Source organism: Neofelis nebulosa, chromosome 2 (assembly GCF_028018385.1).
Source record: "Neofelis nebulosa isolate mNeoNeb1 chromosome 2, mNeoNeb1.pri, whole genome shotgun sequence".
Classification (NCBI taxonomy): Eukaryota; Metazoa; Chordata; class Mammalia; order Carnivora; family Felidae; genus Neofelis; species Neofelis nebulosa.
The window spans coordinates 142,210,342-142,234,158 of NC_080783.1; the positions used below are offsets into that span (position 1 = coordinate 142,210,342).

General features: G+C 44.7%; 1 protein-coding gene and 1 pseudogene across 3 annotated transcripts in view; both read left to right on the forward strand.

Moving 5' to 3' along the window:
* Window positions 1-23,817, forward strand: part of ABCA4 (ATP binding cassette subfamily A member 4) — a 132,350-nt gene that overhangs the window by 54,318 nt on the left and 54,215 nt on the right. For 2 of the 3 annotated variants that reach the window (XM_058716508.1, XM_058716511.1), the window contains exons 12-21: window positions 2,115-2,320; window positions 2,952-3,128; window positions 5,111-5,333; window positions 8,450-8,671; window positions 10,570-10,774; window positions 14,430-14,495; window positions 17,142-17,231; window positions 19,194-19,368; window positions 21,836-21,967; window positions 23,382-23,521. In XM_058716508.1, coding sequence (XP_058572491.1) covers window positions 2,115-2,320; window positions 2,952-3,128; window positions 5,111-5,333; window positions 8,450-8,671; window positions 10,570-10,774; window positions 14,430-14,495; window positions 17,142-17,231; window positions 19,194-19,368; window positions 21,836-21,967; window positions 23,382-23,521 — 1,636 coding nt within the window. The remainder of the gene's footprint in view (window positions 1-2,114; window positions 2,321-2,951; window positions 3,129-5,110; window positions 5,334-8,449; window positions 8,672-10,569; window positions 10,775-14,429; window positions 14,496-17,141; window positions 17,232-19,193; window positions 19,369-21,835; window positions 21,968-23,381; window positions 23,522-23,817) is intronic. The other variant, XM_058716510.1, reaches the window with a different exon arrangement.
* LOC131504355 (large ribosomal subunit protein uL22-like) lies at window positions 19,420-20,525 on the forward strand (annotated as a pseudogene).

Consider the following 23,817-nt stretch of genomic DNA (forward strand, 5'->3'; position numbering starts at 1 on the left):
TAAAGGAGACTTAGCAGTGAGGGGTTGGGTGAAGAGTTGGGCTCACCTACTTCTTACCAGGTCAGCGGGAGCTCAGGTGTCTGATCAGTTCCTTTATGACCTGTCCACCATCCTTGCTTCTCTACTTCAGATATTAGTTGTGGAATCAAGTGAGCTAGAGTTTGATACCTACTCCACCACTTTGGGGAAGTTACTCAACTTCTTGGAAACTAAGTTCCCTGGACTGCAAAGTGAGGATAAATAATAACTGTGCTCTCCTGCTTTACGAGACAGTTGGAAGCGCACAGCTGGGGCAGTGGACCAGGCTATATCTGAGGTTCCTGACATGAGGGGAGGAAGTCTGGGCCTCCTGGACAGTGGGGAGGGAATCCACGGCCAGCCACTTGCTAGCTGTGTGACCTCTGTCAGATCTCCTCCAGTTCTGTTTCTTCTTCAGTAAACTGAGGATTCCAGGTAACTCGCAGACTCTGTGTAAGTTTATGTGTTCCTTTAAGCCTCTGTCACAAGTGCCTCCTAACCAATCTTCCTGCTTCCCTTCTTGCCTCACCAGTGACTGAAACACAGTCGGACCCCACACATCATACCCTTGCTTAAAACTTTCCACTGGTTTCTTAGGCCTTTTTAGAGTTTGTCTTGAAGCCTCTGGTTAGCATGGAAAGCTGCATGTCCTAGGAAACCCTTTGCTGGTTGGTCACACTGCAAGTGCAGTAGGGCAACTGATGTCCCCATCCACCTTCCTAGTGCTCACCTGTCACCACTCACCTCTGGCCACTGCCACTTGTCTGCACATTGGAAAGAGCATTCAGCACAATGCTGATGCCCTGGCCCTCCCTTTTGAGGGTCTGATGTCATTGTTTGGAGTGGTGTCTGAGAGTAGGTGTCTGTGTAAAGCTCTCCAGTGGTTCTAAACACAGCCAAAGATGGAAACCACTGCTCTGTTCTCGTAGGTCTCCGGACACCCCACATGCTGTTCCCTATGCTGGAGCTGACCTTCCCCTTGATTTTTTCTCTTGGCTAATTCCTTATCCTCATCCTACTCAGGAGTTCCTTCCTCCAGGCAGCCCTCCTATACCCCTCCAGGTAGACTTAGCTACTGATGGACTCTCAGACTACCCTGGGCTTGCTTTCATCAGAACCCAGTAATTCTGTATTATGGTTGGTGTACTCCAACCCTCTCTTTATTAGGTCTAGAGTTTCAGAAGAAAGTTTATCTTTCCTCCTTGTATCCCTGGAGCCAGCAGGCTCTGGCACATTACAGGCTCTCGGTAAGTATTCAGTGAACAAATTAATCAAGACAAGGCCATTTGACCTCTCGTGAGTTATATTCTAAGAAACAAACATTGACACAATAACCCTAGTGTATTATAGGAACAAGAAGTTAAGGAAAAATCAGATCCCAGTGTAGTCTAATACCTTAACAAATCTATAAAAGTGAACAAGCCCCAGTGTTCAAATTAAAAGAAATTCTTAGTGCTTTTTTGTGGGTAATGAGTTTTGTCTCTTCCGGGGGAGAAAAAAGACCTATTAGGAAATTCTCCCCCACCCACATTACCTGTCAAAACTGTAACTGGAAATGATTTTCCTGACTAAATCATTTTGGCTCTTTCTTTTATTTTCTTTCTTCCTCCTTGTTCTAATCCTTCAGCTGGCCATCATTGTGTGTTTGCAGAGAGGCAGGAAGGTTCGCCACTAGGACTATTTCTCTCTCTCTTTAAAACTCTTTTATTGGCTTGCTTTCTGATCTTCAAAGCAGCCTGTATCCAATGTGACCCCACTCCCTTGCCTCCCCGTGCTGAGGAGTGAGAGCTGTGAGTATTTTTGTCATTTTAAAGGCTTGCATATTTGGACAGCCTTGGACAGCCGAGTAGTGCAGCCCTCACTAAATCTGGAGGGATGAGAGCAAGTCAGCGTTTGTAGGCCCTCTTTACCCACAAATCTAGACACAGTGAAAAATTGACACCAGACCTCACAGGTAAGCAGAGAGTAAGTTCATAGATCTCCTTGCATTTGACCCATCCCTTGGGGCAGCAGCCCTTACCCTCTGCCCTTTTTTGCAGTTGAGACTTTTCTGTTGGTGTTCTTCAAATGCTCTCAACTTTTGTGATTATCTGCAGTGCTTGATCCTGGATAAGTTTGAAAGCTATGATGATGAAATTCAGCTCACTCAACGAGCCCTGTCTCTGCTGGAGGAAAACAGGTTCTGGGCTGGTGTCGTGTTCCCTGACATGTATCCCTGGACCAGTGCCCTGCCACCCCACGTGAAGTACAAGATCCGGATGGACATAGATGTGGTGGAGAAAACCAATAAGATCAAGGACAGGTGATGTTTCAGGCAACCTTGAAGGCCCTACATATCCCCAGGAATTTAAGGGCATCTCCTCCTAGGGACAGGAGGGTTACTTGGAAAGGCACAGAAACACTTTGGCACCAGAGAACTAAGCTAACTAACTAGTTGGCCCTGTTAGTTGGTGGGACCAGGAGAGCTCAGTTACCCTGTCATCACCAACAACCCCCCCCCCCCCCCCCCCGCCAACTCAGCACTTGTCCCCAGCTGGCCTTTGTGCAATGTGGAGATGGAAACCTCTAGGGATTGAATTATCTTCACATAGAGATTCTACAAATAAGGTTTCTCCAAAGTCACTGGGAAATTACATTTGAATACAGAGTGAGGGATTGAGACTGGACTCAGGCTAAAAATAAAATTAAGAGGAGATAAGATATTTCATAAAGCACAATGTAGGGTCCTTGAATGAAAGCAATTACAAGTCTTTTTGTGGCTGATATTTGTAACAGATTTAAACTGTGAATTAGAGAATAGAGTCAGATAGTTTGGAAATTTTTATGGGTGAGATTTCAAGAAATGAGTTCCAAGTCCTCTTGTGCTTATGAAGCATCAGCGAGCTGTCCATTTCCATTCACATCCTTTGTCCCTCCCGTTGGTTTCTTTGTAGGTACTGGGATTCTGGTCCCAGAGCCGATCCTGTGGAAGATTTCCGATACATCTGGGGAGGGTTTGCCTATCTGCAGGATATGATCGAACAGGGGATCACAAGGAGTCAGGCGCAGGTTGAAGTTCCCGTTGGAATCTATCTCCAGCAGATGCCTTATCCCTGCTTTGTGGATGACTCGTGAGTCACAGGCTCCCAATCTCCCTCCCAGACACACTAATCAGGTTGCTGGGGTGGGATGGGAGTACTCCTCAGGCTTCAGTCTCTTTGGAAAGAAACCCAGAGAGTGGGGCCGGCTTGAAGAGAATAGAGCTCTAACTGAGGAGCTGGCTTCTCCTAAACTCCAGGCAGGGCCAGATGGTCAAGTGAAGTGGCAGGGAGAAAGGAGTTGGTGTTGTGGGTGGAAAAGGGAAGGTGAAAATAAAAGCAAGGGAAGTGAGGTTGGGGAGGGGGACAAAGGCTTTTTAAATTTCCACTACGTAGTATGTTTGGTATGTGGAAGAGTTCTGGTCAGAGTGTTTCCCCAATGATTGCCAAATCAGCAAATTGGGACTCTGCATTGCAAGTAGGTCTGGTTCCTAGGAGCCTCAGAATAATGCAGCTCCTTCCTTAATTAACATTCCCATGCTGCATGCTTAATGAGAATGTAGAGGAATGTGTTGGATGAGCTGGAACCCTCCCTTCCTGCCCACCCCTATCCCCACCCCCAGGACTGTACATTTGTTGGCCAATAGCAAGCTAAGCAAGTAGCCTATTATTTACTGAAGGTATATTTGGGGGATGATAGAGGGACAAAGAGGAAGAGGACACTAGGAGGCCTCATTTACCATGGTGGATGGGGGCAGAAATGCTTCCAGGACAGCAGCAGAGACCTACAATTGGCTTAGGATTCAACTCCTAGAAAAGAAAAAAGAAAAAAAACTAGCAAGTTCGCCATAGTGCACATTGTGTCTGTGGGGTTCAGAGAGGAGACAAACACAAACAGCCTGAAAAAAGGAACAGTCAAATTGCTACCTGACAAGGTACTGCTACAAGACAGTAAGATAAAGCCCAGTATGGGCACAGGAAATGCTCTCTCAGCACCCTAGTCCAATTGGTTCTTCTTCCTCAGCTCAACACAAGACTAAAGAGATAATGATGTCGTTCTGTAGTCACTATGGTTTCAGATAATAGACGGAGATGGGATGTGGAGCCACGGGCAAAAGCGGGGTTCCACTTTTAGGATCAGAATGGGAGTGGCTGGCAAGGTAGTGGGGTACACAATGAGGAGGCAGTAGGGATTCTGGCCATTTAGAGTGGGAGAGCCCTCTGGTGGCAGGTCCCCAAAGTGCAGGCTTTATAATTTCTGGTTCTGTCCTTAGGGCCATCTTGAGAAAGAACCCTCCCATACTGGAATTGGGCCCTTCCTTTGACAACCAACAGTTTTCAATAGATAATAGTCTTAAGGGCTTTCCTAGCACATCAAGCGCAGGCAAAATATGTATAAAGTTCACAATAAAATAATTCCAGAATATCAAATCTATCCTGCTTGCTAGAATGAATATCCATGGAATTATTCCACTGGTACATGGCTGGTGGAGTTAGTGGCTATTGGATTACTGATTGATTTATTGATGGGTCATTTGCCTTCTGAAAGTGTCACATTGGTGGCACTGGTTTTTTTGTGCCTCTTCCTGCTTAATTGGGGTTTGATCCTCTGGGATATATAGTGCTAAGCTGCCTGACCTGTTTGGGAGGCCCAGTTATTGATCTCACCTCCAACACCAAGTCCCTTTGTTTGTGGTTCACCTTCTTGGACTTCAGTGTCAGCATGTATCTATTCCAGTCACAACTGCATCAACAGGTTTGTAGCTTTTTCCCACAAGAATTTACAAGGTCTGTACTGTGTAACATACATAGTACAATTTTATTTACACATATTACTTGTAGAGCATTCATCTGGGCTAACCAAAAAGCTACCATCTTGCTCTAAGGAAAAAGTAATTCTTTCGGGGCAAAGTGCATTGCGGTAAAAGATTCATGCCTTTTGAATGCCCAGTGGGGATTTTCTGCCTTTCCCTACATCTGGGCTTTGTTCTCAACACATTCATTTGACAAACATTTAGTCCACCTCTACCAGGTACAGGGCATTCTACTATTCTGCTTCTCTCCTCTTGCTTCAGTTTTATGATCATCCTGAACCGCTGTTTCCCTATCTTCATGGTGCTGGCCTGGATCTACTCTGTCTCCATGACTGTAAAGAGCATCGTCTTAGAGAAGGAGTTGCGACTGAAGGAGACCTTGAAAAATCAGGGTGTCTCCAATGCAGTGATTTGGTCTACCTGGTTCCTGGACAGCTTCTCTATCATGTCAATGAGCATCTTCCTTCTGACCACATTCATCATGGTAAGCCAGATGGAGAAGGCCCAGGAAATCTTGAATAGTTTTGTATTTCCCACCTTTCCTCCTATTAATGAACTCATGCCTACATCAGTCATCTGGCCAGCAAGGATAGCCTGATATGTAGCTGCCTGCCCATTTTAGCCAAAGTGGCCATATGCAGCTGCCTGGTGATTTCAGCCAAGGTGGAAAATACTCAGATAAAATGTCCCCCCGAGGAACCTCTGTATCATACTGTGTTCCCTGCTCCCACTTTCTGCCCAGTGTGCTACAGTCTGCATAGATTATCTAACCCCATTCCATGGACTATCTGGAGAAGCTGCCGTTAGGAGAGCCCAGCACAGAGTGATTGTATGTGCAAAGGGTTCTATCTTTGCAGACACAGAAGAAATGAGTACAAAGAATGTTTTCCTGGGGTTACTGCCCTAGCCAGCAGCTGGAGTTGGAATGTGAAGAGCCTTTTCAGTGTATTAGGAGAGAAGACCTGGACTGTTTAATTACCATCATGGTGACACCATTCATGGCTTGATCAGAGGACATTCTGCTGCCTGAACAGTCTCCAAGACCACTCTGTTTCGAACGATGGAATTTAGAGTCTGTCCTTTCTCCATGGTAGGAGTATTTATAGCTGCAGACAGCACACATAGGTCTATCCTCTGCAAGCTTGCAGCTCCCTCACAGGCCAGACTTGGAAATAAAACAGTATTTCATAATATATTCTTATCCTTCATTTGCAGTTCCTCCACAGCAGATGATCTTCTGTACTTGTTAGATGATAACTTCATATATTTGGGTAGTTTTTTAAAATGTTTATTAGATGGGATTTGGTATAAACTTCAAGCTTGGTGTTATCAAGCTTGTTCTGCCTCCCTAGCATTGTCATATTAAGTGCCCCTCTGCAGTAGGCAACATGTATGCTGAACCATAGATTCTGGCTGTGTCCCATCCCGTGGTGGATCATATTGGTGTCAACCTGATCCAAGAATATTCCATCATATATCCTGCCCATCCAGCAGATATTCAGTTAAACCAAATCCTATCCCTTCTCTTTGCAGTAAAATGTACCAATTCTGAAGGGTTTTGTTTTCAGTGTTGCACTGAGATTCAGTGTGCTCTGTGACCTTAGTCAAACCCAGTGCTAGAGCCCTATCAAAATTCTGATGTAGAGGTCATTCTGCTCAGGCAACCTCGCTTTAAATTGGTGGCTTTAAATGTGCAGAGTCCTGGAGCTCCACAAAGAGGAGGGGAGAAGCTAAGCTCCTTATCTTCCTCTAGTGGTCCCTTGTTCCTTCCCATCCTTCAGTCTGCTCCTTTTTCCATTTCCAAGGCATTTTGTGTCCTCAGGATTAAAGGAGTCAAAATGCATAAGCGTCAGACTTAGGCAAAATGGATAAACGTGTGTGTTTTCTTGCAATGTCTGAGAAGTGACATTGAGATCTGCCTTCCTAAGAATGGGCATTAAGACTTCAAAGCTTTTAGGACGTGAGGTAAAGAATGTTCACTAAGAGTTTCTTGCACAAAGAGGTTTCTCCTTGTGGGAACCAGAACATTGTTCCAGTGATGACGGAAACAGAGCTTTCCACACCAGAATAGGATTCCTTAAGATGACGCTCCCATCTTTGCCTTGTTCTTCCTTCCCACCTCAACTCTGCAGGAAAGAATCTGGAAGCTGGACAATGGGGCGGGTTCCAATGTTATTCAGGCTATTAGGAACAAAGAAGAACAGTGGTCATTAGAGGAAGCTAAGGCCTGTAAGTCTGTTGGGTCAGCCAAGTAGCTGTCCCCTCTGCCTTGTCAGTGAGAGACTACACAGGTCTGGAAGTTTCTAGGACTTTGCTTTGAGCTGGGGTAAGAAACTGATTTTATTCTTCTGAAAATACCAGCAACCATCTTAAAGTTCTTCCAGCCATAGCCACATGTTCAGCCATGGACTTGCTTTTCCTGAGTTGTGTGATTAAGGAAAAGGACTGCTCTTTCCAGGTGATGTGGGGAGCTCTTTGACACACAAAATCAGGAGCTCTGAGTCCTAATTTTGACTTTCATTTAGAGTTCCTCAGAGTTTTGTTCTAGTTAGGCATAGCCCTCTTCCACCCTCCTTTGCCATTTGTTTTATTCTATTTTTTAATCTGTTCCGTTGTGCCTGGCAGGCACAAGAGTGTGAATGAGGGAGAATCGGTAGCAATAGCAGCTAAGTGGCGCATCTGTTCCACTCAGCTTCCACACACTCACACATTGCTCATTGTCTCTCTTTCCTATGAGGAATCTGGTGCTTCAGGGCACCACTACCACTTGATCAGAACCCATTCAAGAGATGAACCTATTTGTGCCTTTATGCTCCCGAGAAAAGAACAAGACAATCTATATGTATTTGGAGTTATGTGCAAAGCGTAAAATTCCTCATAGGAGGTCTATAGTAAAGGAGAACTAAGAAAGCCTAATAAGCATGAACATCTCAGTTTTTCCTATAATGTGGTTGGGCAACAGCTCACTTACTGAAAATTGCTGATTTGGTCCTGATTTCTACACAGCCATTAGTTAATGTTAAAGATACTGAGTATTTGCCACAGGTTCTATGAAATGTATTTGGATGATATTGTTGGAGGAGGATGATTAATCCACTTCCAAGTGATGTGGATTACTGATATTTTTACCAGTGTGAGTAGTAAATCTCAGAAGACACATGATTGAGTCAGCAGGTTAGGCCCCAAGCAAAACATTACAGCTTGTTGGGGGCTCTCCTATCTCCCTTTCTTGTCCCTCATCTCCTCAGTGTATCTTGGAGCTCTTGATGTTCTAAGATCTTCCTCCCCTCGACTTCCTCCTCTAGACTTATTTCTCTCTTCCCATCAAAGATTTGCTTACTTAATACATAATAATTACTCATACTGATAGGCAGCCTAATATGTTACCCTCCCAGGGAGAATGACACTCACAGGATTAAAGGAATTCAACACACTGAGTCTCAAATGTGGAAATTTAGGCACCAAAGATGGTGGAGAGACCACTCTGGAGCAGAGGGCTTCTGAAGGCCCAGAATCGCTGCACAGAGGTTGCCCCCTGAGAGGGATGGTGCCGTGGACATGGGTGGAAATTACTGACTCAGATGGCCTCTTTGGTTTCAGCATGGAAGGATCCTGCATTACAGCAATCCATTCATCCTCTTCCTGTTCCTGTTGGCCTTCTCCACTGCTACGATCATGCAGTGCTTCCTGCTCAGCACCTTCTTCTCCAGGGCCAGCCTGGCAGCAGCCTGTAGTGGTGTCATCTACTTCACCCTCTACCTGCCACACATTCTCTGCTTCGCCTGGCAGGACCGAATGACGGCTGATCTGAAGATGGCTGTGGTGAGGGACCCTGGGCTTACTCCTAATATATGATACATTTTCTTTGAGGGGTCTGTAGTGGTCCTGGAAAACAGGCCTGCCCTTTGAGGGGATCCGCTTTGCCTTTTGGCTCAAAGGGAAGTAAGGTTTAAAGACATAGGGGCAAAAGTTGGAGCAGTCTTCACCCTGAGCTACCTAACCATCCCTCTTTACCAAACCCGCCTGATGAGTCTGCCCTGGGAAGCAATCAAAAACCAGTTCAACTCATTGGTCCCTTTATGTGTCCACAAGAGGAGAAGAATGTGGACCATTTCACTCAGTTTTATTTTCAAATCATGTGAAAAGATGCAGAAGGGAGGGAGCTAGCCCCCTAACTGTTAGGCCCAGAAAGATGTTTCCATTCTTTAAAAACTTTTGTTTTTCTCCGTAAAAACTTGAATCCGGGTAGCTTACAAGGGTCTTCATCATGGTATACCACTGTGCAGAAAGGGTACAGAAATGAGCCAGTTAAGAGCCAAGCCTTCTTGCCAGTAGAGGATTCTAGAAATTGACTTTTTATTTCTTGAAAGATAGACTTCTTAGTTCACAATTCCTAAACTAACAGTACTGCCTTTTTCTCTATCATTTTCAAATGGGCCATTTCCACCCTCTCATTAACCAGGCTCAAACAGTTTTCATGCTCTCTTGGGTGCACTGTTTTGTCTTTGAGAACTTCCCTCCATAGTTCTCTATGCAGTGGAGTCCAGAAAAGACTACCACCTGCTTCTTATTGAGGAAAGATCCAAGGTGTAAGTTGTCCTAGTCAAACTCAAACTTACCTGGCTGTAGAGCTGCCAGGGCATCTGCCTTTTACTTCTCATGTTAAACAAGAAATTAATTGCTGCTATTTATAGTATCCAATTTTCTAAAATCATAATGGGCTAGTAGCAAGAAGTCCTTCTGACTCAGCCTGTGGGCAGAGCTGGGCTCTCTTGATATACTGAGTAGACATCAGTACTTTGAGGCCACCACTACCTTCATGGGTGTATGGCTCCACCGAGAAGCTATAGTTCTGACAGCTGTGTGGACCAGGGCTGAGCTGATATTTTTACAATGGTTTTTGTGAACCTACAGCTGGAGAATCTCTTCCTTCAATAGACAGACAATTTGAACCCTACCCTGGGTCCTGCAAGCTACAGAGAGGCCTCTGAGCAGAGGAAATGAGAAGAGCCCGTCCCTCTGTATGTGCTTGTGTGCTTTATGCCATACAAGGGACCACCTGTGGGGATTTGGCTGTGGACCTTCCTCTTCAGCTTCCTTTTGGACACCACCTATTTAGTTGACTTGTTCTCTCTACAGAGAACCTAAGAAAATGATTGTCCCCAGTCTGGAGATGAGAAAAGGTGACATCAGTGTAATCTGAGGCTTTTCTGGCCTCACTGACAGACCTCAGGAAGTCATGGGACCATCCTTTGCCTGGCCCCTAGACTGCCCTAGGACACCGATGACTTTGTGGACCCTTCTAATGGGATTCACACAGAGAAGCTCAAGTTATTCCCATTGTTCTGTCAAGAACTGTGTGATGTTAAGAAAGAGGTAGGAAGAAGGGGGGAAAGGTAGGAAGGTGAACATGAGGACTTCTGGTCCTTTGGTGTGTTGTGCTTTTGTGGTATTTGTCTTTCCCATGACACAACTGTATTCCATTGAACAGGTGAGAGATGGCCCAGTGAGTATTGGGCAGGGGTCCCCAAGTCCTGAGAGGCATTTTCAGAATTTTCTTCCTGTGGAAAGACTGCCTTAACCCCTCCCTGGGGTATCCTTACACCCGGACACAACCTGGACACTCTTTTGGCCCTCCTTCCTAGCCTGAGGGCATCTGGCTGCTGTTGTGTTGAATAAAAGACCTCTGCTGATCTCCTGTGCCCTCTGCCTCACTGCAGAGCCTGCTGTCTCCTGTGGCATTTGGGTTTGGCACTGAGTACCTGGTACGTTTTGAGGAGCAAGGCCTGGGGCTGCAGTGGGGCAATATCGGGAATAGCCCCATGGAAGGGGATGAATTCAGCTTCCTGATGTCTATGAAGATGATGCTCCTTGATGCTGCTCTGTATGGACTGCTTGCCTGGTACCTCGACCAGGTTTTTCCAGGTAAGTGTCAACCTCTTGAGGGTAAAGGTACTGGTACTGGGTTCTTCAGATTCCCAGCCCTCTCCCATCTTTTCATCTGGTTTAAATCTCATCCTTCCTAAGTTCTTTCAATTTGGACTTTCATAGCCAGCATTTGAAACTTAAACTTAGGTCAAAAATCCATCAGTGAATGTTGGTGGCCCTACTTTAGAAGTAGATCCAGAATCTGATCCCTTGTCACCACCTCTACCACTACCTTACCAGTCCAAGCCTCCTTCTATAGTCATCGCCTACCAGTCTGTTCTCCATGCTGTATTCAGAGATTCTTTCAGAATCTGGGTCAGATAGTGTCAGCCTTCTGTTCAGATCCCTCCAGTGGTTTTTCCTCTTGCCCAGAGTAAAATCCAGTGTCCCAGCCCTGGCCTATAAAGTGCTTCATTATCAGCCTCTAACTGTTTGCCCCGTTTCGTGTCCTTCCCTTCTACCTCATGTTCTCTGTTCCAGCCACATCTGCCTCCTCACTGACTATTCTTCAATACACTAAGTACATTTCCTCCTCAGGACCATTGCACCTGCTGTTCTCACTGCCTGGAGCATGTTTCTACATCACCCTCCCTACATACCTGCAGGCTTGCTTCCTCACTTTTGTTCAGTCTTATGTTCAGATGTCACCTCATCACTGGAATCTTTCCAGATTGAAAATATCTAAATATCTATCCCTATATAAATAACATTCCTTTAGTGCTCCTGAATATCCTGCTTTATTTTTGAGACATCACTATCTGCCGTGATGTATCTTTATGTGTTTGTTTCTTGACTCTCTACCCTTAGTAGAATATGGGCCAATGAGAGTGGGCCCACAGTCTGTTTTGTTCAGTGTTTCAGGCTCAGTGCCACAAATAGTACCTGACTTTTGGTGGACATTGAATGAATACCTGATTAATCTGCAGCATGGAAAAGCAACTCCTGAATCAAAACTGGGTGTTTGCACAGTTTTCTTTTGCTGTGTAGAAATCAGATTTTCCTTCAAATCAGCATCTCCCAGTAGCTAGAGAAGTCCAACCTCCATTTGAGTGGGTTCCAAGTCAACCAACTGCCACCTAATGCTGTGGCAGCCATGACCAGGCTTTCAGTGCTATGGCCAACAGCAGGCAGGGGGAGTGAGGCTGGGCCCAGTCCCTGGGGAGGGATGAACTCACATCGTCTTGGGGCAGCCGTTGTTGGCAGAAATACATAGGCAGCAACCCTGGAATAGGAGAAGGATTGCTAGGCTGAGCCAGAAGGCCTGGGTTTGGATCCTAGCCGTGTGACTATCTTAGTTTCCTAGGGCTGCCATAACAAAACATCACAAACTGGGTAGCTTAAAACAATTTTTTTTCTTTTTTTTCTTTTTGTCTCACAGTTCTGGAGACTAGAAGTAGAAAATCAAGGTGTTGGCAGGGCCATGCTCCCCCTGAAATCTGCAGGGGAAGGAGCCTCCCCTGTCTCTTCCCCCTTCTGGTGGTTTTTCAACAATCTCTGTCTTCACGTGGCATTCTCCCTCTGTGTGTCTGTCTTCACAGGGCCATCTTCTTATAAGGATACCAGTCATATTGGATTAGGGTTCTATCTAGTCCAATGTGACTTAATCTCAACTAAGCACATTAGCAGTAACTATTTCCAAACAGGGCCAGAGGTTAAGACTCTGGGGTCTTTTTTTTTCTGATACCAAATGTGTCATTTTTTCCCAGCATCAGCTATTTCTCTAATGCAACCAGGGTCCAACAATACGATTCAATTCTAATAGTAACTACCCAGAATTAGCACAGACCCCACAAACAGATTCAGTCCTACAAGATTGTTCCCACTTCAGATATCAGCAGCAAATACAGTGCCCAAGCTACCATATTTTTGTCCAACTGAACACAAATTCAGGTGTTCTCACAACCAACCCCCCAGTTCAATAATTCACTAGAACAACTCACAGAATTCAGGAAAGTTGTCAATTACAGCTTTATAATAAAGAACACAAGTCAGGAACAGCCAAACAGGAGAGGTGCTTAAGTGGAGGTACAGGAGGGGTGGTGCATGGAGCCTCCATACCCTCTCCAGGTGCACTACCTTGAGAGCACCTTGATGTGCTCACCAACCAGGAAGCTCCCTGAATCTCCTTCAAAAGTTTCTATAACCCCATCTCCAGCCCGCTTCTCTATCAGGATGGAGGGTACAGTTGAAAGTTTCTATCCTCTTTTCCCAGGCCTGGTCTTTCTGGCGACCAGCCCCCATTCTGAAGCTATCTAGGGCCCCTACCCTGAGTCACCTCATTAGCATAAACACAGATATGGTTGAGAAAGGGGCTTGTTATGAACAACAAAAGACATTCCTATGACTCAGGAAATTCTAAGGGGTTTACAAGCTCTGTGCTGGGAACTGGGGACAAAACCAACTATTTTGTATTCTACCATGGACCTCAATGTATCTTTGGGGGTTGGGAGGGGGTGCAATTCAACCCATAATGGTGACTTTGAGCAATACACTTGACCTGCTTTGCCTCAGCTTTTCTATCTCACTGGGCCACTAGGAGATATAATAATTGAAAATTAGTTGGATTGAAAATGAAATTTGTCCATAATCCAAGGGCTTTATTTTAGCGGAGCTAAAACTTTAATTTGTCCAACAACTATTTACTGAGCAGCACCTATATGTTTGGCTTAACACTAGCATTTGGGCAAAGAGGGGTGGAAAAGACAAACCCAGACCTACGCTTGAAGGGCTGACGTTCTAGTGGTCATGGAACATGGGATAATATTAAATAAACAAAGTATTCTTACAAAATTAACATTTTAAAGGGAGCAAAGCCTGCTAAGAGAAGTGGAGAATTTGGGAGTCTTTTCCTTGAAATCCAGATGGATCCAATAGCATAGGATAGTTTAGATCAGTGGTAGAACCAGATTACCCATATTGGAATTCCTATACCTCTGTTTAATTATCTGTGACCTTGGGCAGAAGAATCAAACTCAGTGTGCCTCAGTTTCCTTATTCACAAGAATACCATTGCCTATCTCCTAGGATTGTTTCCAGGATTAAATTACTTAATGCAGGGGCACCTGGATGGCTCAGTCAGTTAACCTGATTTTGGTTCAGGTCATGACCTCAGGGTTTGTGACTTTGAGCCCCACATCAGGCTTTGAATTGACAGCGCAGAACTTGCTTAAGATTCTCTCTCTCCCTCTCTCTCTCTGCCCCCATCCACTCTATCTCTATCTCAAAATAAATAAATAAACTTAAAAAAATATATTTAATGCATGAAAAATGCTTACAATAATGCCTGACATGGAAAGAGCATCCAATAAATGTTAGTGACTATCATCATTACTATCATCTGGTGATTGTTGAGAAAGGGCATGATTAAATTCTTTAATAAAATGTTTTCTTGGAAAACTAATGTCAACCAAGATCATCAGTCTTAGTGTTGCTGGGTCCACCCAAAAAAGTGACCTTTTGAATTCAAACATGTTGGAAGGAGTAGTCTTTGTGGGAGCCCCTGGGTAGCTGTGTAATGCTTATGAACTATAAATATCTATAGTTCTACTTTGAGATTCAGAGAAATAAATTCCAGATTTTATAGAACTGTGGTAATGCAGGACTCCTTTGGCTTTTTCCCTGTCATTTCAAATGATTTACCTGTCATTTTTAGGGAACTATGGAACCCCACTTCCTTGGTACTTCCTTCTGCAAGAGTCCTATTGGCTTGGTGGTGAAGGTGAGTTGTTTAAAATTTTTTAATAAAAATCTTAATGTTTGAAACTAACTCCTTTGGCTATGTCATGGATACACATAGGCTATAGAGGTGGCTCCTTCCGTCAAGTGTGTGATTCCTGATTAGTTAGCTACCTCCTGAGGGCTCTGCCACTGTGGTGCAGCATCATAGCCTCTAGGAACCCACCTTTGGGAGTTGCTGGGCCAGGGTGAATGGCTGAGCATTGCTAAACCCTTGTGTCCTATACAGCTTGTGCCCAGCGGATTAAATTGCCTAGTAAAAAAAGGCCAAACCACTTTAGGGTGCAAATGACTTTTGCAACTCCTCAATTTAAAGCAGGGAGATCCATAGAATCATGAAGAAACCTTTGTACTGGTTATCTTTTGCCTCCCCTCCTGCTTTTTTATTCCTTTCCAAAATATAAATTAATGCATTCTCCCAAGGTAAAGGTATATCCAGAGGTTGGGGCGAAGCTATGATCTTCAAGACAAACACTCCCAGACCCTTCTCTAATACTCATCTTACTTATGGTTGGGGAAGAGGGGTAAGGGAGTATTTGCCCAGAATGCATCTTAGCTAAAATGTACCTCTCCTACTAAACAGGACAGGAAGCCCAGGGAGAGTTCTAGAAGTTCCATAGACTCTTTTGCGAGGTATGAGAAGGCAAGAAATTCCTGCCGTGATTACTGGGGACTTCCTTGGAGCTGGTAGTTTCTGGAAGCAAAAGAAATATTTTCCAATCTCTTCCTCACCTACCTGCACTTTATTTTATACTATTAGGTCCAGGCCAGGATTTATCCTTTAAGCACTAAGATAGATGTTTGTTTTCTGTAGATGATTAGCCTGGGGCCTTTAAAAAAGGCTTGGGTGGTTTATTTTTTGTTTTGTTTTGTTTTGTTTTGTTTTTATGGTTCAAACAAATAGCACTTCAACAGCCCAGTATTTTTCTGTTATGTTGGTTTGTCTATCTTGTCTATAACTTTTAAATTTCAACCATAATAAAGTTATCCATTGTAAATGGGGTTTTTCAACACAGGAGCATATTCCTGAACATTTCTAATTTCAGTGAATATCAAAACTTGTGGGCATTTTTTCCCTCTACAATTTCAGCAGATAATCTGTCTCTCAAAAAAAAAAATTCTTAAGACAAATGTGCTCCTTCAAAAATGAATCACATGTATTTTTGCTAACAGCAGCCAAATATTTTTCACCTGCCTCACAGACTAGACTGAAATAGATTCCTAACTGTCTCTAAAATCAGAAAAGAGCTGAGTTTTCCCACTTAATCCCCTCCTATCACAGACAAAGAAATGGAGCTCAAGAGGACCAATGTCTTGTCTAAGTCACTTTTGTCACTTGGGACAAAATCTGGAACTGGGACACACATTTCCTGGCAAGGAACTCACCCGCTGACTAAACTATGTAGAAGATCTCCCCCTGCTATTTTGTTGCATGTTAGTGCAGTAGGATAGCTAGTAAAGTGATCAAAGGAATTGTGGGTAGTCGATTTGAAAATCCCCCAGGAAGCAAAAATAGAAGTGCCAAAGGTGGCAGGTCCCTGGCCACCAGGCCCATTACTTGCTCCTCCACCCACAGCCTGCAGACCGAAGAGGGCGACCAGGAATGACAGAGTCCCTGGTTGGCTGCTGCATTAAAAAAAACTCGCCCTGCCCACATCTGTGCTCCTGAGACCAGAGCCTTTAGATTCTTGGCGACAGTGGTTTCCTCCTGCCCCTGCTTACCTCTCTGGCTGGCTTGCTCTTCAGCTTGCTTCTCTTCCCCTTCCAGGATGTCCTGATGTCCTTTTAAACCAAATGCCAAATTTACAAAAAAAGAAAAAAGAAAGCCTCTGTGTGTGTTTACACCACCTTCACAGTTTGTTATTGTTGTTGTTTTTAATGTTTATTCATTTTTGAGAGACAGAGACAGTGCAAGCAGGGGAGGGGCAGAGAGAGAGGGAAACACAGAATCTGAAGCAGGCTCTAGCCTCTGAGCTGTCAGCACAGAGTCTGACATGGGACTCGAACCCACGAACCACAAGATCATGACCTGAACCAAAGTCGGATGCTTAACCAACTGAGCCACCCAAGTGCCCCAACGATTTGTATAAGCCTATACCTCAACCAGTCCTAACTCTGGTGTTCCAAAAGACTTGAATGCCCATAAAAATGCTTAGGTAAATTATTTTTCAATCTGTAATTTAAGCTGGCTACCCATCATTCACCTTGAATGGTCTTCTCTCAAGATTCATCATGACTTTAACATGTTTTTGATTGGAGCAGGAACTACTGTTGGTGAGGTAAAGAAAATTACCCCATTGCAAACTTGGTCCTGGTTTTGTGAATTTTTTTTAATTACAATTTCTGACATTGTGGGCCCCTGCTGGCATGTTAAGAGGATGAGGTGAAACACCTGTTACAAAATACACTCTGGGCTCAGCAAAGATTGACAGTCCAGCCAGCCAGCAATACCAGCCATTTTGAGAACTTTAGGCCCACAGGCCCCTGGGAATGCTGACTTGGCCTTCTGAGGGAACTGTTTTCCAGCTATGGTAGGAAACTCTGCAACTACTTCCTTCTCCCCTCCTTTTCCTGCCTTTACTGATTGTTAGCTCTCACCAGGAATAACAGTGGCTTCTGGTTGGTGCAGGCTGTTCAACCAGAGAAGAAAGGGCCCTGGAAAAGACGGAACCCATAACAGAGGAAATGGAGGATCCGGAACACCCAGAAGGGACCCATGGTAAAAACCTCCATTAGGGGCAGAGAACAGAGGCAAGGGAAAGGCTCAGACTACTGTAAAAGGCTAGAGCAAAACCCTTCATGCCTGGTGTGAAGTAAAACCCAGGATACTGACTCTGTGGTGACAAGGGTTAAAACCTGATAGCTCCTCAAAGGCCAAGCCGCACGTGTGTGGGATGAATGGTCCAGCCAGACATTAACGCATATTTCCTAGAGAAAGCAAATCCCAAGTATGTGGTGTGTTTGTGCCCTTGTTAGGCAATTCCCAAGTGAGTTGCACAAATGTGCTGACTTCCGAGGATTTAGCAAGAACAATAACTTGGGTCACTGGGACTTAAAGCGGATATGAGCTATAAGGAAAGACAAAAATAAATGCTTCTGTGCACAGGAGGAAGGAGTCTAGTGGAGCTGACTACACTTCATTCGTAGTTTACAAATCTAGAGGTCCATTCATTCAAACCATCAAAAGCCTTTCCTGACCGTGGAAGTTACCTAACAATTCCTGAGCTGATGAATTAGGTTTGCAACTATTCCCTGGCTTTGCCTTCTTTACCTTCTCTCTTAAACCAGTTCTGTACTTCTCCCCATGTTCTCCATTCCCTAAGCATGTACACTTCTCTGTTATGCTAAAATGCTCTTGACATCCTCACCTTGGGGTCAGAGAAGCAACATGGCCTCTGGACTTTGCCTGCCACCGTGTGAGAAGGGTCTGGCCTCTGGCCTACCCCAGGTGCTATTTCACAAAGCTGAAGTCAATGATGCACGGCTCATCAGAGAGCTTGTCTGCAGTCAATAGTGCCTCTGGGAAGGCCCTCCTCCCAGAGTGGAATTCTAAGGCCAAAATTGGGGGGCTGGGGCCTGGTCCACCTTATTTTTAGGAGACACCAGGAGGCACACATAGGAGAAGCATTGGGATGTTGTTTTGTAGGGGAGTAAATGCTCAGAACTATGATGTTAACAAATTAGGGGGTGCTATATAGGGTGAACTAAAGCAGAGAGTGACTGGAGGTTGGGAGAAGTGGACACCACATTAATGAGGGTCTGCACCAGGAGGGTGTCAGAGTGGATGAGTGGAGGGGCAGAGTTGGAGGGACGGTAATGAAGAAGAGTGGACTATACCCTGGGGCACCTGGTTGGCTCAGTTGGTTAAGCATCTGACTTTGGCTCAGGTCATGATCTCACAGTTTGTGAGTTCAGGCTCTGCATCAGGCTCTGTGCTAACATTTCACAGCCTGGAGCCTGCTTCAGATTCTGTGTCTCCCTCTCTGTCTGCCCCTCCCCAGCTCACACTCTCTGTCAAAAATAAACATAAAAAAAGAAAAGAATGGAGTTTACCCAGTAACTGAGAATCTATGAAGTATGAGGAGCAAAAAAGCTGCTTTATACAAAGTTAATGCAAAGGCCTGAGCCAAGATGACTAGGAGAGTGGCATTACAGGACCAGACATGGGAGAGTCTGAAGGAAAGTTATGTTTTGGGAGGAAGATAAGGAGCCTGAGCTGCTACCAGAAGCCCATGAGGAAATGTCCCTACAGACTTGGAAATGGCAGCCTGGCCTGAAGATTGAGCTTAGGGACTAACTCTCCAAATAGACAGTGAGTGCGCTCTGGGTTCGAATCTCAGCTCTGCTGTTCATGAACTATGTGACCTTGATTGGATATTTGATGTCTCTGTGTCTTAGGTTTCCCCATCTATAAAAATGGGCATAATAACATCTACGCCCACAGAGCTGTTATAAGGGTAAAATGAGGTAATACATATAAAGTATTTGAAACAATGCCTGGCACATGGTAACTGCTCAATAAGTGTTAGGTACTATTATTACCATTGTTATTCTCTAGTAATCCATACAAAGGCTATAACTAAGGCCATGGGGGAAAAAGACAGTGGCCTGAAGAAAGAACCTTGGGGAATGAATACATTAAGGCATTACACTAATATCATGTTCATTTTTTTCCTCCAAGACTCCTTCTTTGAACGAGAGCTTCCGGGCTTGGTTCCTGGGGTATGTGTGAAAAATCTGGTAAAGATTTTTGAGCCCTACAGCAGGCCAGCCGTGGACCGTCTTAACATTACCTTCTACGAGAACCAGATCACTGCGTTGCTTGGTCACAATGGAGCAGGGAAAACCACCACCTTGTAAGTTTTATGGGCAAAGAGCCTGGATTGCCATTCTAATCCTGTCATTTCCGGCTCTCTTCTGCCCCATTAGCTACAGTTTACTCTTTCCCATTGAGTATTAGTGACAAAAATATACTATGTATTTGTGTCCCAAGTGCGTATAAAGCACACTGCAATATTTAAAGCTCACTCACATACGTTGTTTTATTTGATCCTCACAAGAAGTGGGAGAGGGAGGTAAAGTAAGTTTATTGCCCCTTATGTGTGCTGGGGAAGTGGACACCCAGAGAGTCAAAGTGACTTTCTGGGGTCACCAATTTGCAATGCTTCAGTGAGAGCAAGAGCTAGATCTTATCACTTGTCTCATCTATGACACTGTAAGCCTGTCCTCCCACCCCCAACCTCTCCCGTGTCACTGCCATCAATGATGGTGATAAAACTATGACCATCACCACCACATACCCCTGGTCTACAGAGAGTACTACTTATTTTCAAAGAGGATTCCTTTAGCTCTTCCTGTAAGCGGCCTGAGGTGATCTCTGAAAATGGTTCGCTATTCACTTGACCTGGAAAACCCCACAAAATCATGCAAATCAAGAGGTTCAAATCTTCATGTTCACTTTAAGAACACAGGTGAAACTGCCCAGGCCATCAAGGGTATGCATATCCGAAAAGCCACCAAGTATCTGAAAGATGTCACTTTGCAGAAGCAATGTGTACCATTCTGACGCTACAATGGTGGAGTTGGTAGGTGTGCCCAGGCCAAACAGTGGGGCAGGACACAGGGTCGGTGGCCCAAAAAGAAGTGCTGAATTTTTACTGCACATGCTTAAAAATGCAGAGAGTAATACTGAACTGAAGGGTTTAGATGTAGATTCTCTGGTCATTGAGCACATCCAGGTGAACAAAGCCCCCCAAGATACAGCATAGAACTTACAGGGCTCGTGGATGAACTCTCCCTGACACATTGAGATGATCCTCACTGAAAAAGAGCAGTGTTCCTAAACTTTAAGAGGAAGTTCACAGAAGAAAAAGATACCACAGAAGAAACTGAAGAAACAAAAACTTATGGCCCAGGAGTAAATTCTACATAAAATAAATGCAAATAAAAGTAAAAACAGAGAAACAAAAAACAAAAACAAAACAAAGAGGATTCCTTTTCCTACCTGTAAGGGTTGGTGGTAGTTCTGGAGAAAATAAAAAGGGTGTAGTCTCTAGAGGGGCCTGTAGGGTAACCGGCTGACAATTGAAGGTAAAGTTCAGGAAGATGCAAGCTCTGCATAGAAAAGTCAAGAAGTTCCCTTCACTTTTCTGAGGGACCAGAGCACCATCTGCTGAGAAGGAGACCATGGCTAGCTAAGGTTTCCCAAGGAGCGTCAGAGGCGGCCCTCGCAGGGGGCAGGGAAGCCACGTGACACACAGTCTTCAAGTCCTTTGACCTCTTACAGAGCCCCAGGAAGGAACAATGTAGTGTACACCCTACATTGGAATGTTCTCTGAGGGCGGTTCAGGGTGAATGGAATGTGGGGCTGGTGCCATTATATTTGGTTCTGTTTCCCTCTAGTGGTTGATCAACAGAGATTTCAGCTTGTAAGTACAGGTCCAGATAACCTGAGATTGTATCTGAACTCAGGGACAGAGCTGGACCAGGCAGCCCTAAATCCAAGTGATTTTTCTCCTTGTTAACTAATACGGGCAGAGAGCCCAGAGCGCCATCCAGGACCCCAAGGGTTCTCAAAGGCAAACACATGACTGCATCAACTACTGAAATGCAACTTCCCCCGGGGGTTGAAGCACAATGTTTAATAAAAATAGTAATAATACTTTCGAGTTTTGCTTTACGCTGACATAGTTCTAAGTGTTTACAAGTATTAGCTCATTTAATCTTCATAACAAACCCATGAGGCAGGCATCATTATTTCTCATTTTACCAAAAAAGGGCCAATGTTGATATTGGGCTTCTTGTTTTGAATCCAGAAATAGTATTATTGGTGGTAATTCCCCTGTCTTCCTTCAATCATTCAATCAGCAAATACATATTGAATGCCTGGGCTCTCATTAAGACCCTGCCCTATGCTTTTGTGATAATAATATGAGGCACAGCATTGATCACACACTGCACACTTTAATTAAGCCTCCACATCACCAGGAGCGGTGATGGCTGAGCTGGGGAGGGATCTTTAGCTGTAAGTGAAGGTTCTGCAGCTGGGAACGCCAGGAACCTATCAGTGCCTGCCTGGGGCACTAGGAAATAAGTAGAAGCAAAGATGACAGATGTGGATCCTCAGTAGGGCTGCATGTACACACTGGTTCTAAAGCCTGTATGGGAAACTGTTGGTCCCCACAGCTAATAATGGTTTGGGTTCAATTGAGAGCCAGTGCAGGAATCACTGTGAGAGTCATCACTGACCCTAGAGTGGGGGGCTGCCATCCCAAAGCAGTCCTAACGGCCATCTTTTCTGCCACTGACTCCTGTATTTGGCAGGTCCATCCTGACGGGTCTGTTGCCACCAACATCAGGGACTGTGCTCATTGGGGGAAAGGACATTGAAACCAGCCTGGATGCAGTCCGACAGAGTCTTGGCATGTGTCCACAGCACAACATCCTGTTCCACCAGTAAGTAGAACAGGAATTGAGATCGTCCCCTTGCCTTGCTCTCCCCTGCCCCCCAACACACATGTTCTCTAGAGCTGAGCTCAAGGATGCCTGTTCTGGGGGCAGCAGGCAGTGTGTTCTTGTTTGGTTTCCCCATGTTCAAGGTCCTTTGTCCTGCTTGCTATAAGAGGTATCCCTCAGAAAGTCAGGCTATGCCTCTGGCATTGGGAGCTGAGGTCTAGCCCCTAAGAAAATACTTCCCCCTGCTCTCTGACAGAGTGGTCCATCCTGGGGCCCCTTGTTCAGTCCTGAAATATTCCCTCTCAGGGACCAAGAGAGGAGACCATTGTTCCTGTTTCTCTCTTAAGCCAGGCACTAAAAATTGACTTTTCAGGAGGCTTTTCACTTGCTTTCCCCCGAAACTTTTATTTATTATTTTAAAAGCTATATTGTGTTTAGAGAAAGGAAGGAAAGAAATATAAATAGAATGGGGCACCTGGGTGGCTCAGTCAGTTAAGCATCTGACTTCAGCTCAGGCCATGATCTCACAGCTTGTGGGTTTGAACCCCACGTTGGGCTCTGTGCTGACAGCTCAGAGCCTGGAGCCTGCCTCAGATTCTGTTTCCCTGTCTTCTTTGCACCTTCCCCGCTTGTGCTCTGTCTCTGTCTCTCTCAAAAATAAACAAACATTTTTTTTTTTTAATTTTTTTTTTTTTTCAACATTTTTTATTTATTTTTGGGACAGAGAGAGACAGAGCATGAACGGGGGAGGGGCAGAGAGAGAGGGAGACACAGAATCGGAAACAGGCTCCAGGCTCCGAGCCATCGGCCCAGAGCCTGACGCGGGGCTCGAACTCACAGACCGCGAGATCGTGACCTGGCTGAAGTCGGACGCTTAACCGACTGCGCCACCCAGGCGCCCCAAACAAACATTTTTAAAAAGTTAAAAACAAAAAAAAAGAAAATGGAAGTCACCTGTAATTTCACCATCCATAACACCTTGGTGTATGATTTTTCAGAACTTCTCCTATGCAGGTGTGTGTGTGTGTGTGTGTGTGTGTGTGTGTGTGTGTGTGTGTTTTAATTATAAAGGAGAGTAAAACTCTGCATACAATTTTGTAACCTGCCATTTTTTAATGCAGTTAGGGTTTTTTTTCACTCAGGATGTCATGAACATCTTTTCATGTCATTATATATTCCTCTATAAAATAATTTTTTGTTTATATACTACACTATTATATAAATGTACCATCCTTTCTTATTAGATACTTAGCATGGTCTGTTTTTTGTTTTGTTTTTTTGTGTTATAAACAGCACCACAGTGATCATCTTGATTGCTAAAACTTTGTGCTCACCCTTAATTCTTTCTATAAGGTGAATCATTAGAGGTAGAATTGCTGAGCCCATTGCCTTTCTCATTGCCCTGTCCCCATAGCCTCACAGTGGCTGAACACATCCTGTTCTACTCCCAGCTGAAAGGGAAGTCCTGGGAGGAGGCCCAGCTGGAGATGGAAGCCATGTTGGAGGACACAGGCCTCCACCACAAGAGGAATGAAGAAGCTCAGGATCTGTCAGGTGCTCGGTATTGGAAAAAGACAGGACTACAGATGGCAAATGAATTGTCTTCCAGGACACAGGGCCCTGAGAGGGGGAGGCTTATTACAGACCTCGTAAGAGGTGGAACACTTCTATAACGTTATTCTGTGCACCTAAGAGCACCCCACCTCTGCATCATTTCCCACATGGAACCCTATGTTAGAGCAGCCTGAGCTGTATTGATTCTGGTGTTTATGTGTTTGGACTAAAATGTGAGAACAACCTTCAGATGGTCTTATCCATTTCTGCATTTCTTGCCTTTTCTGCATTTAAAG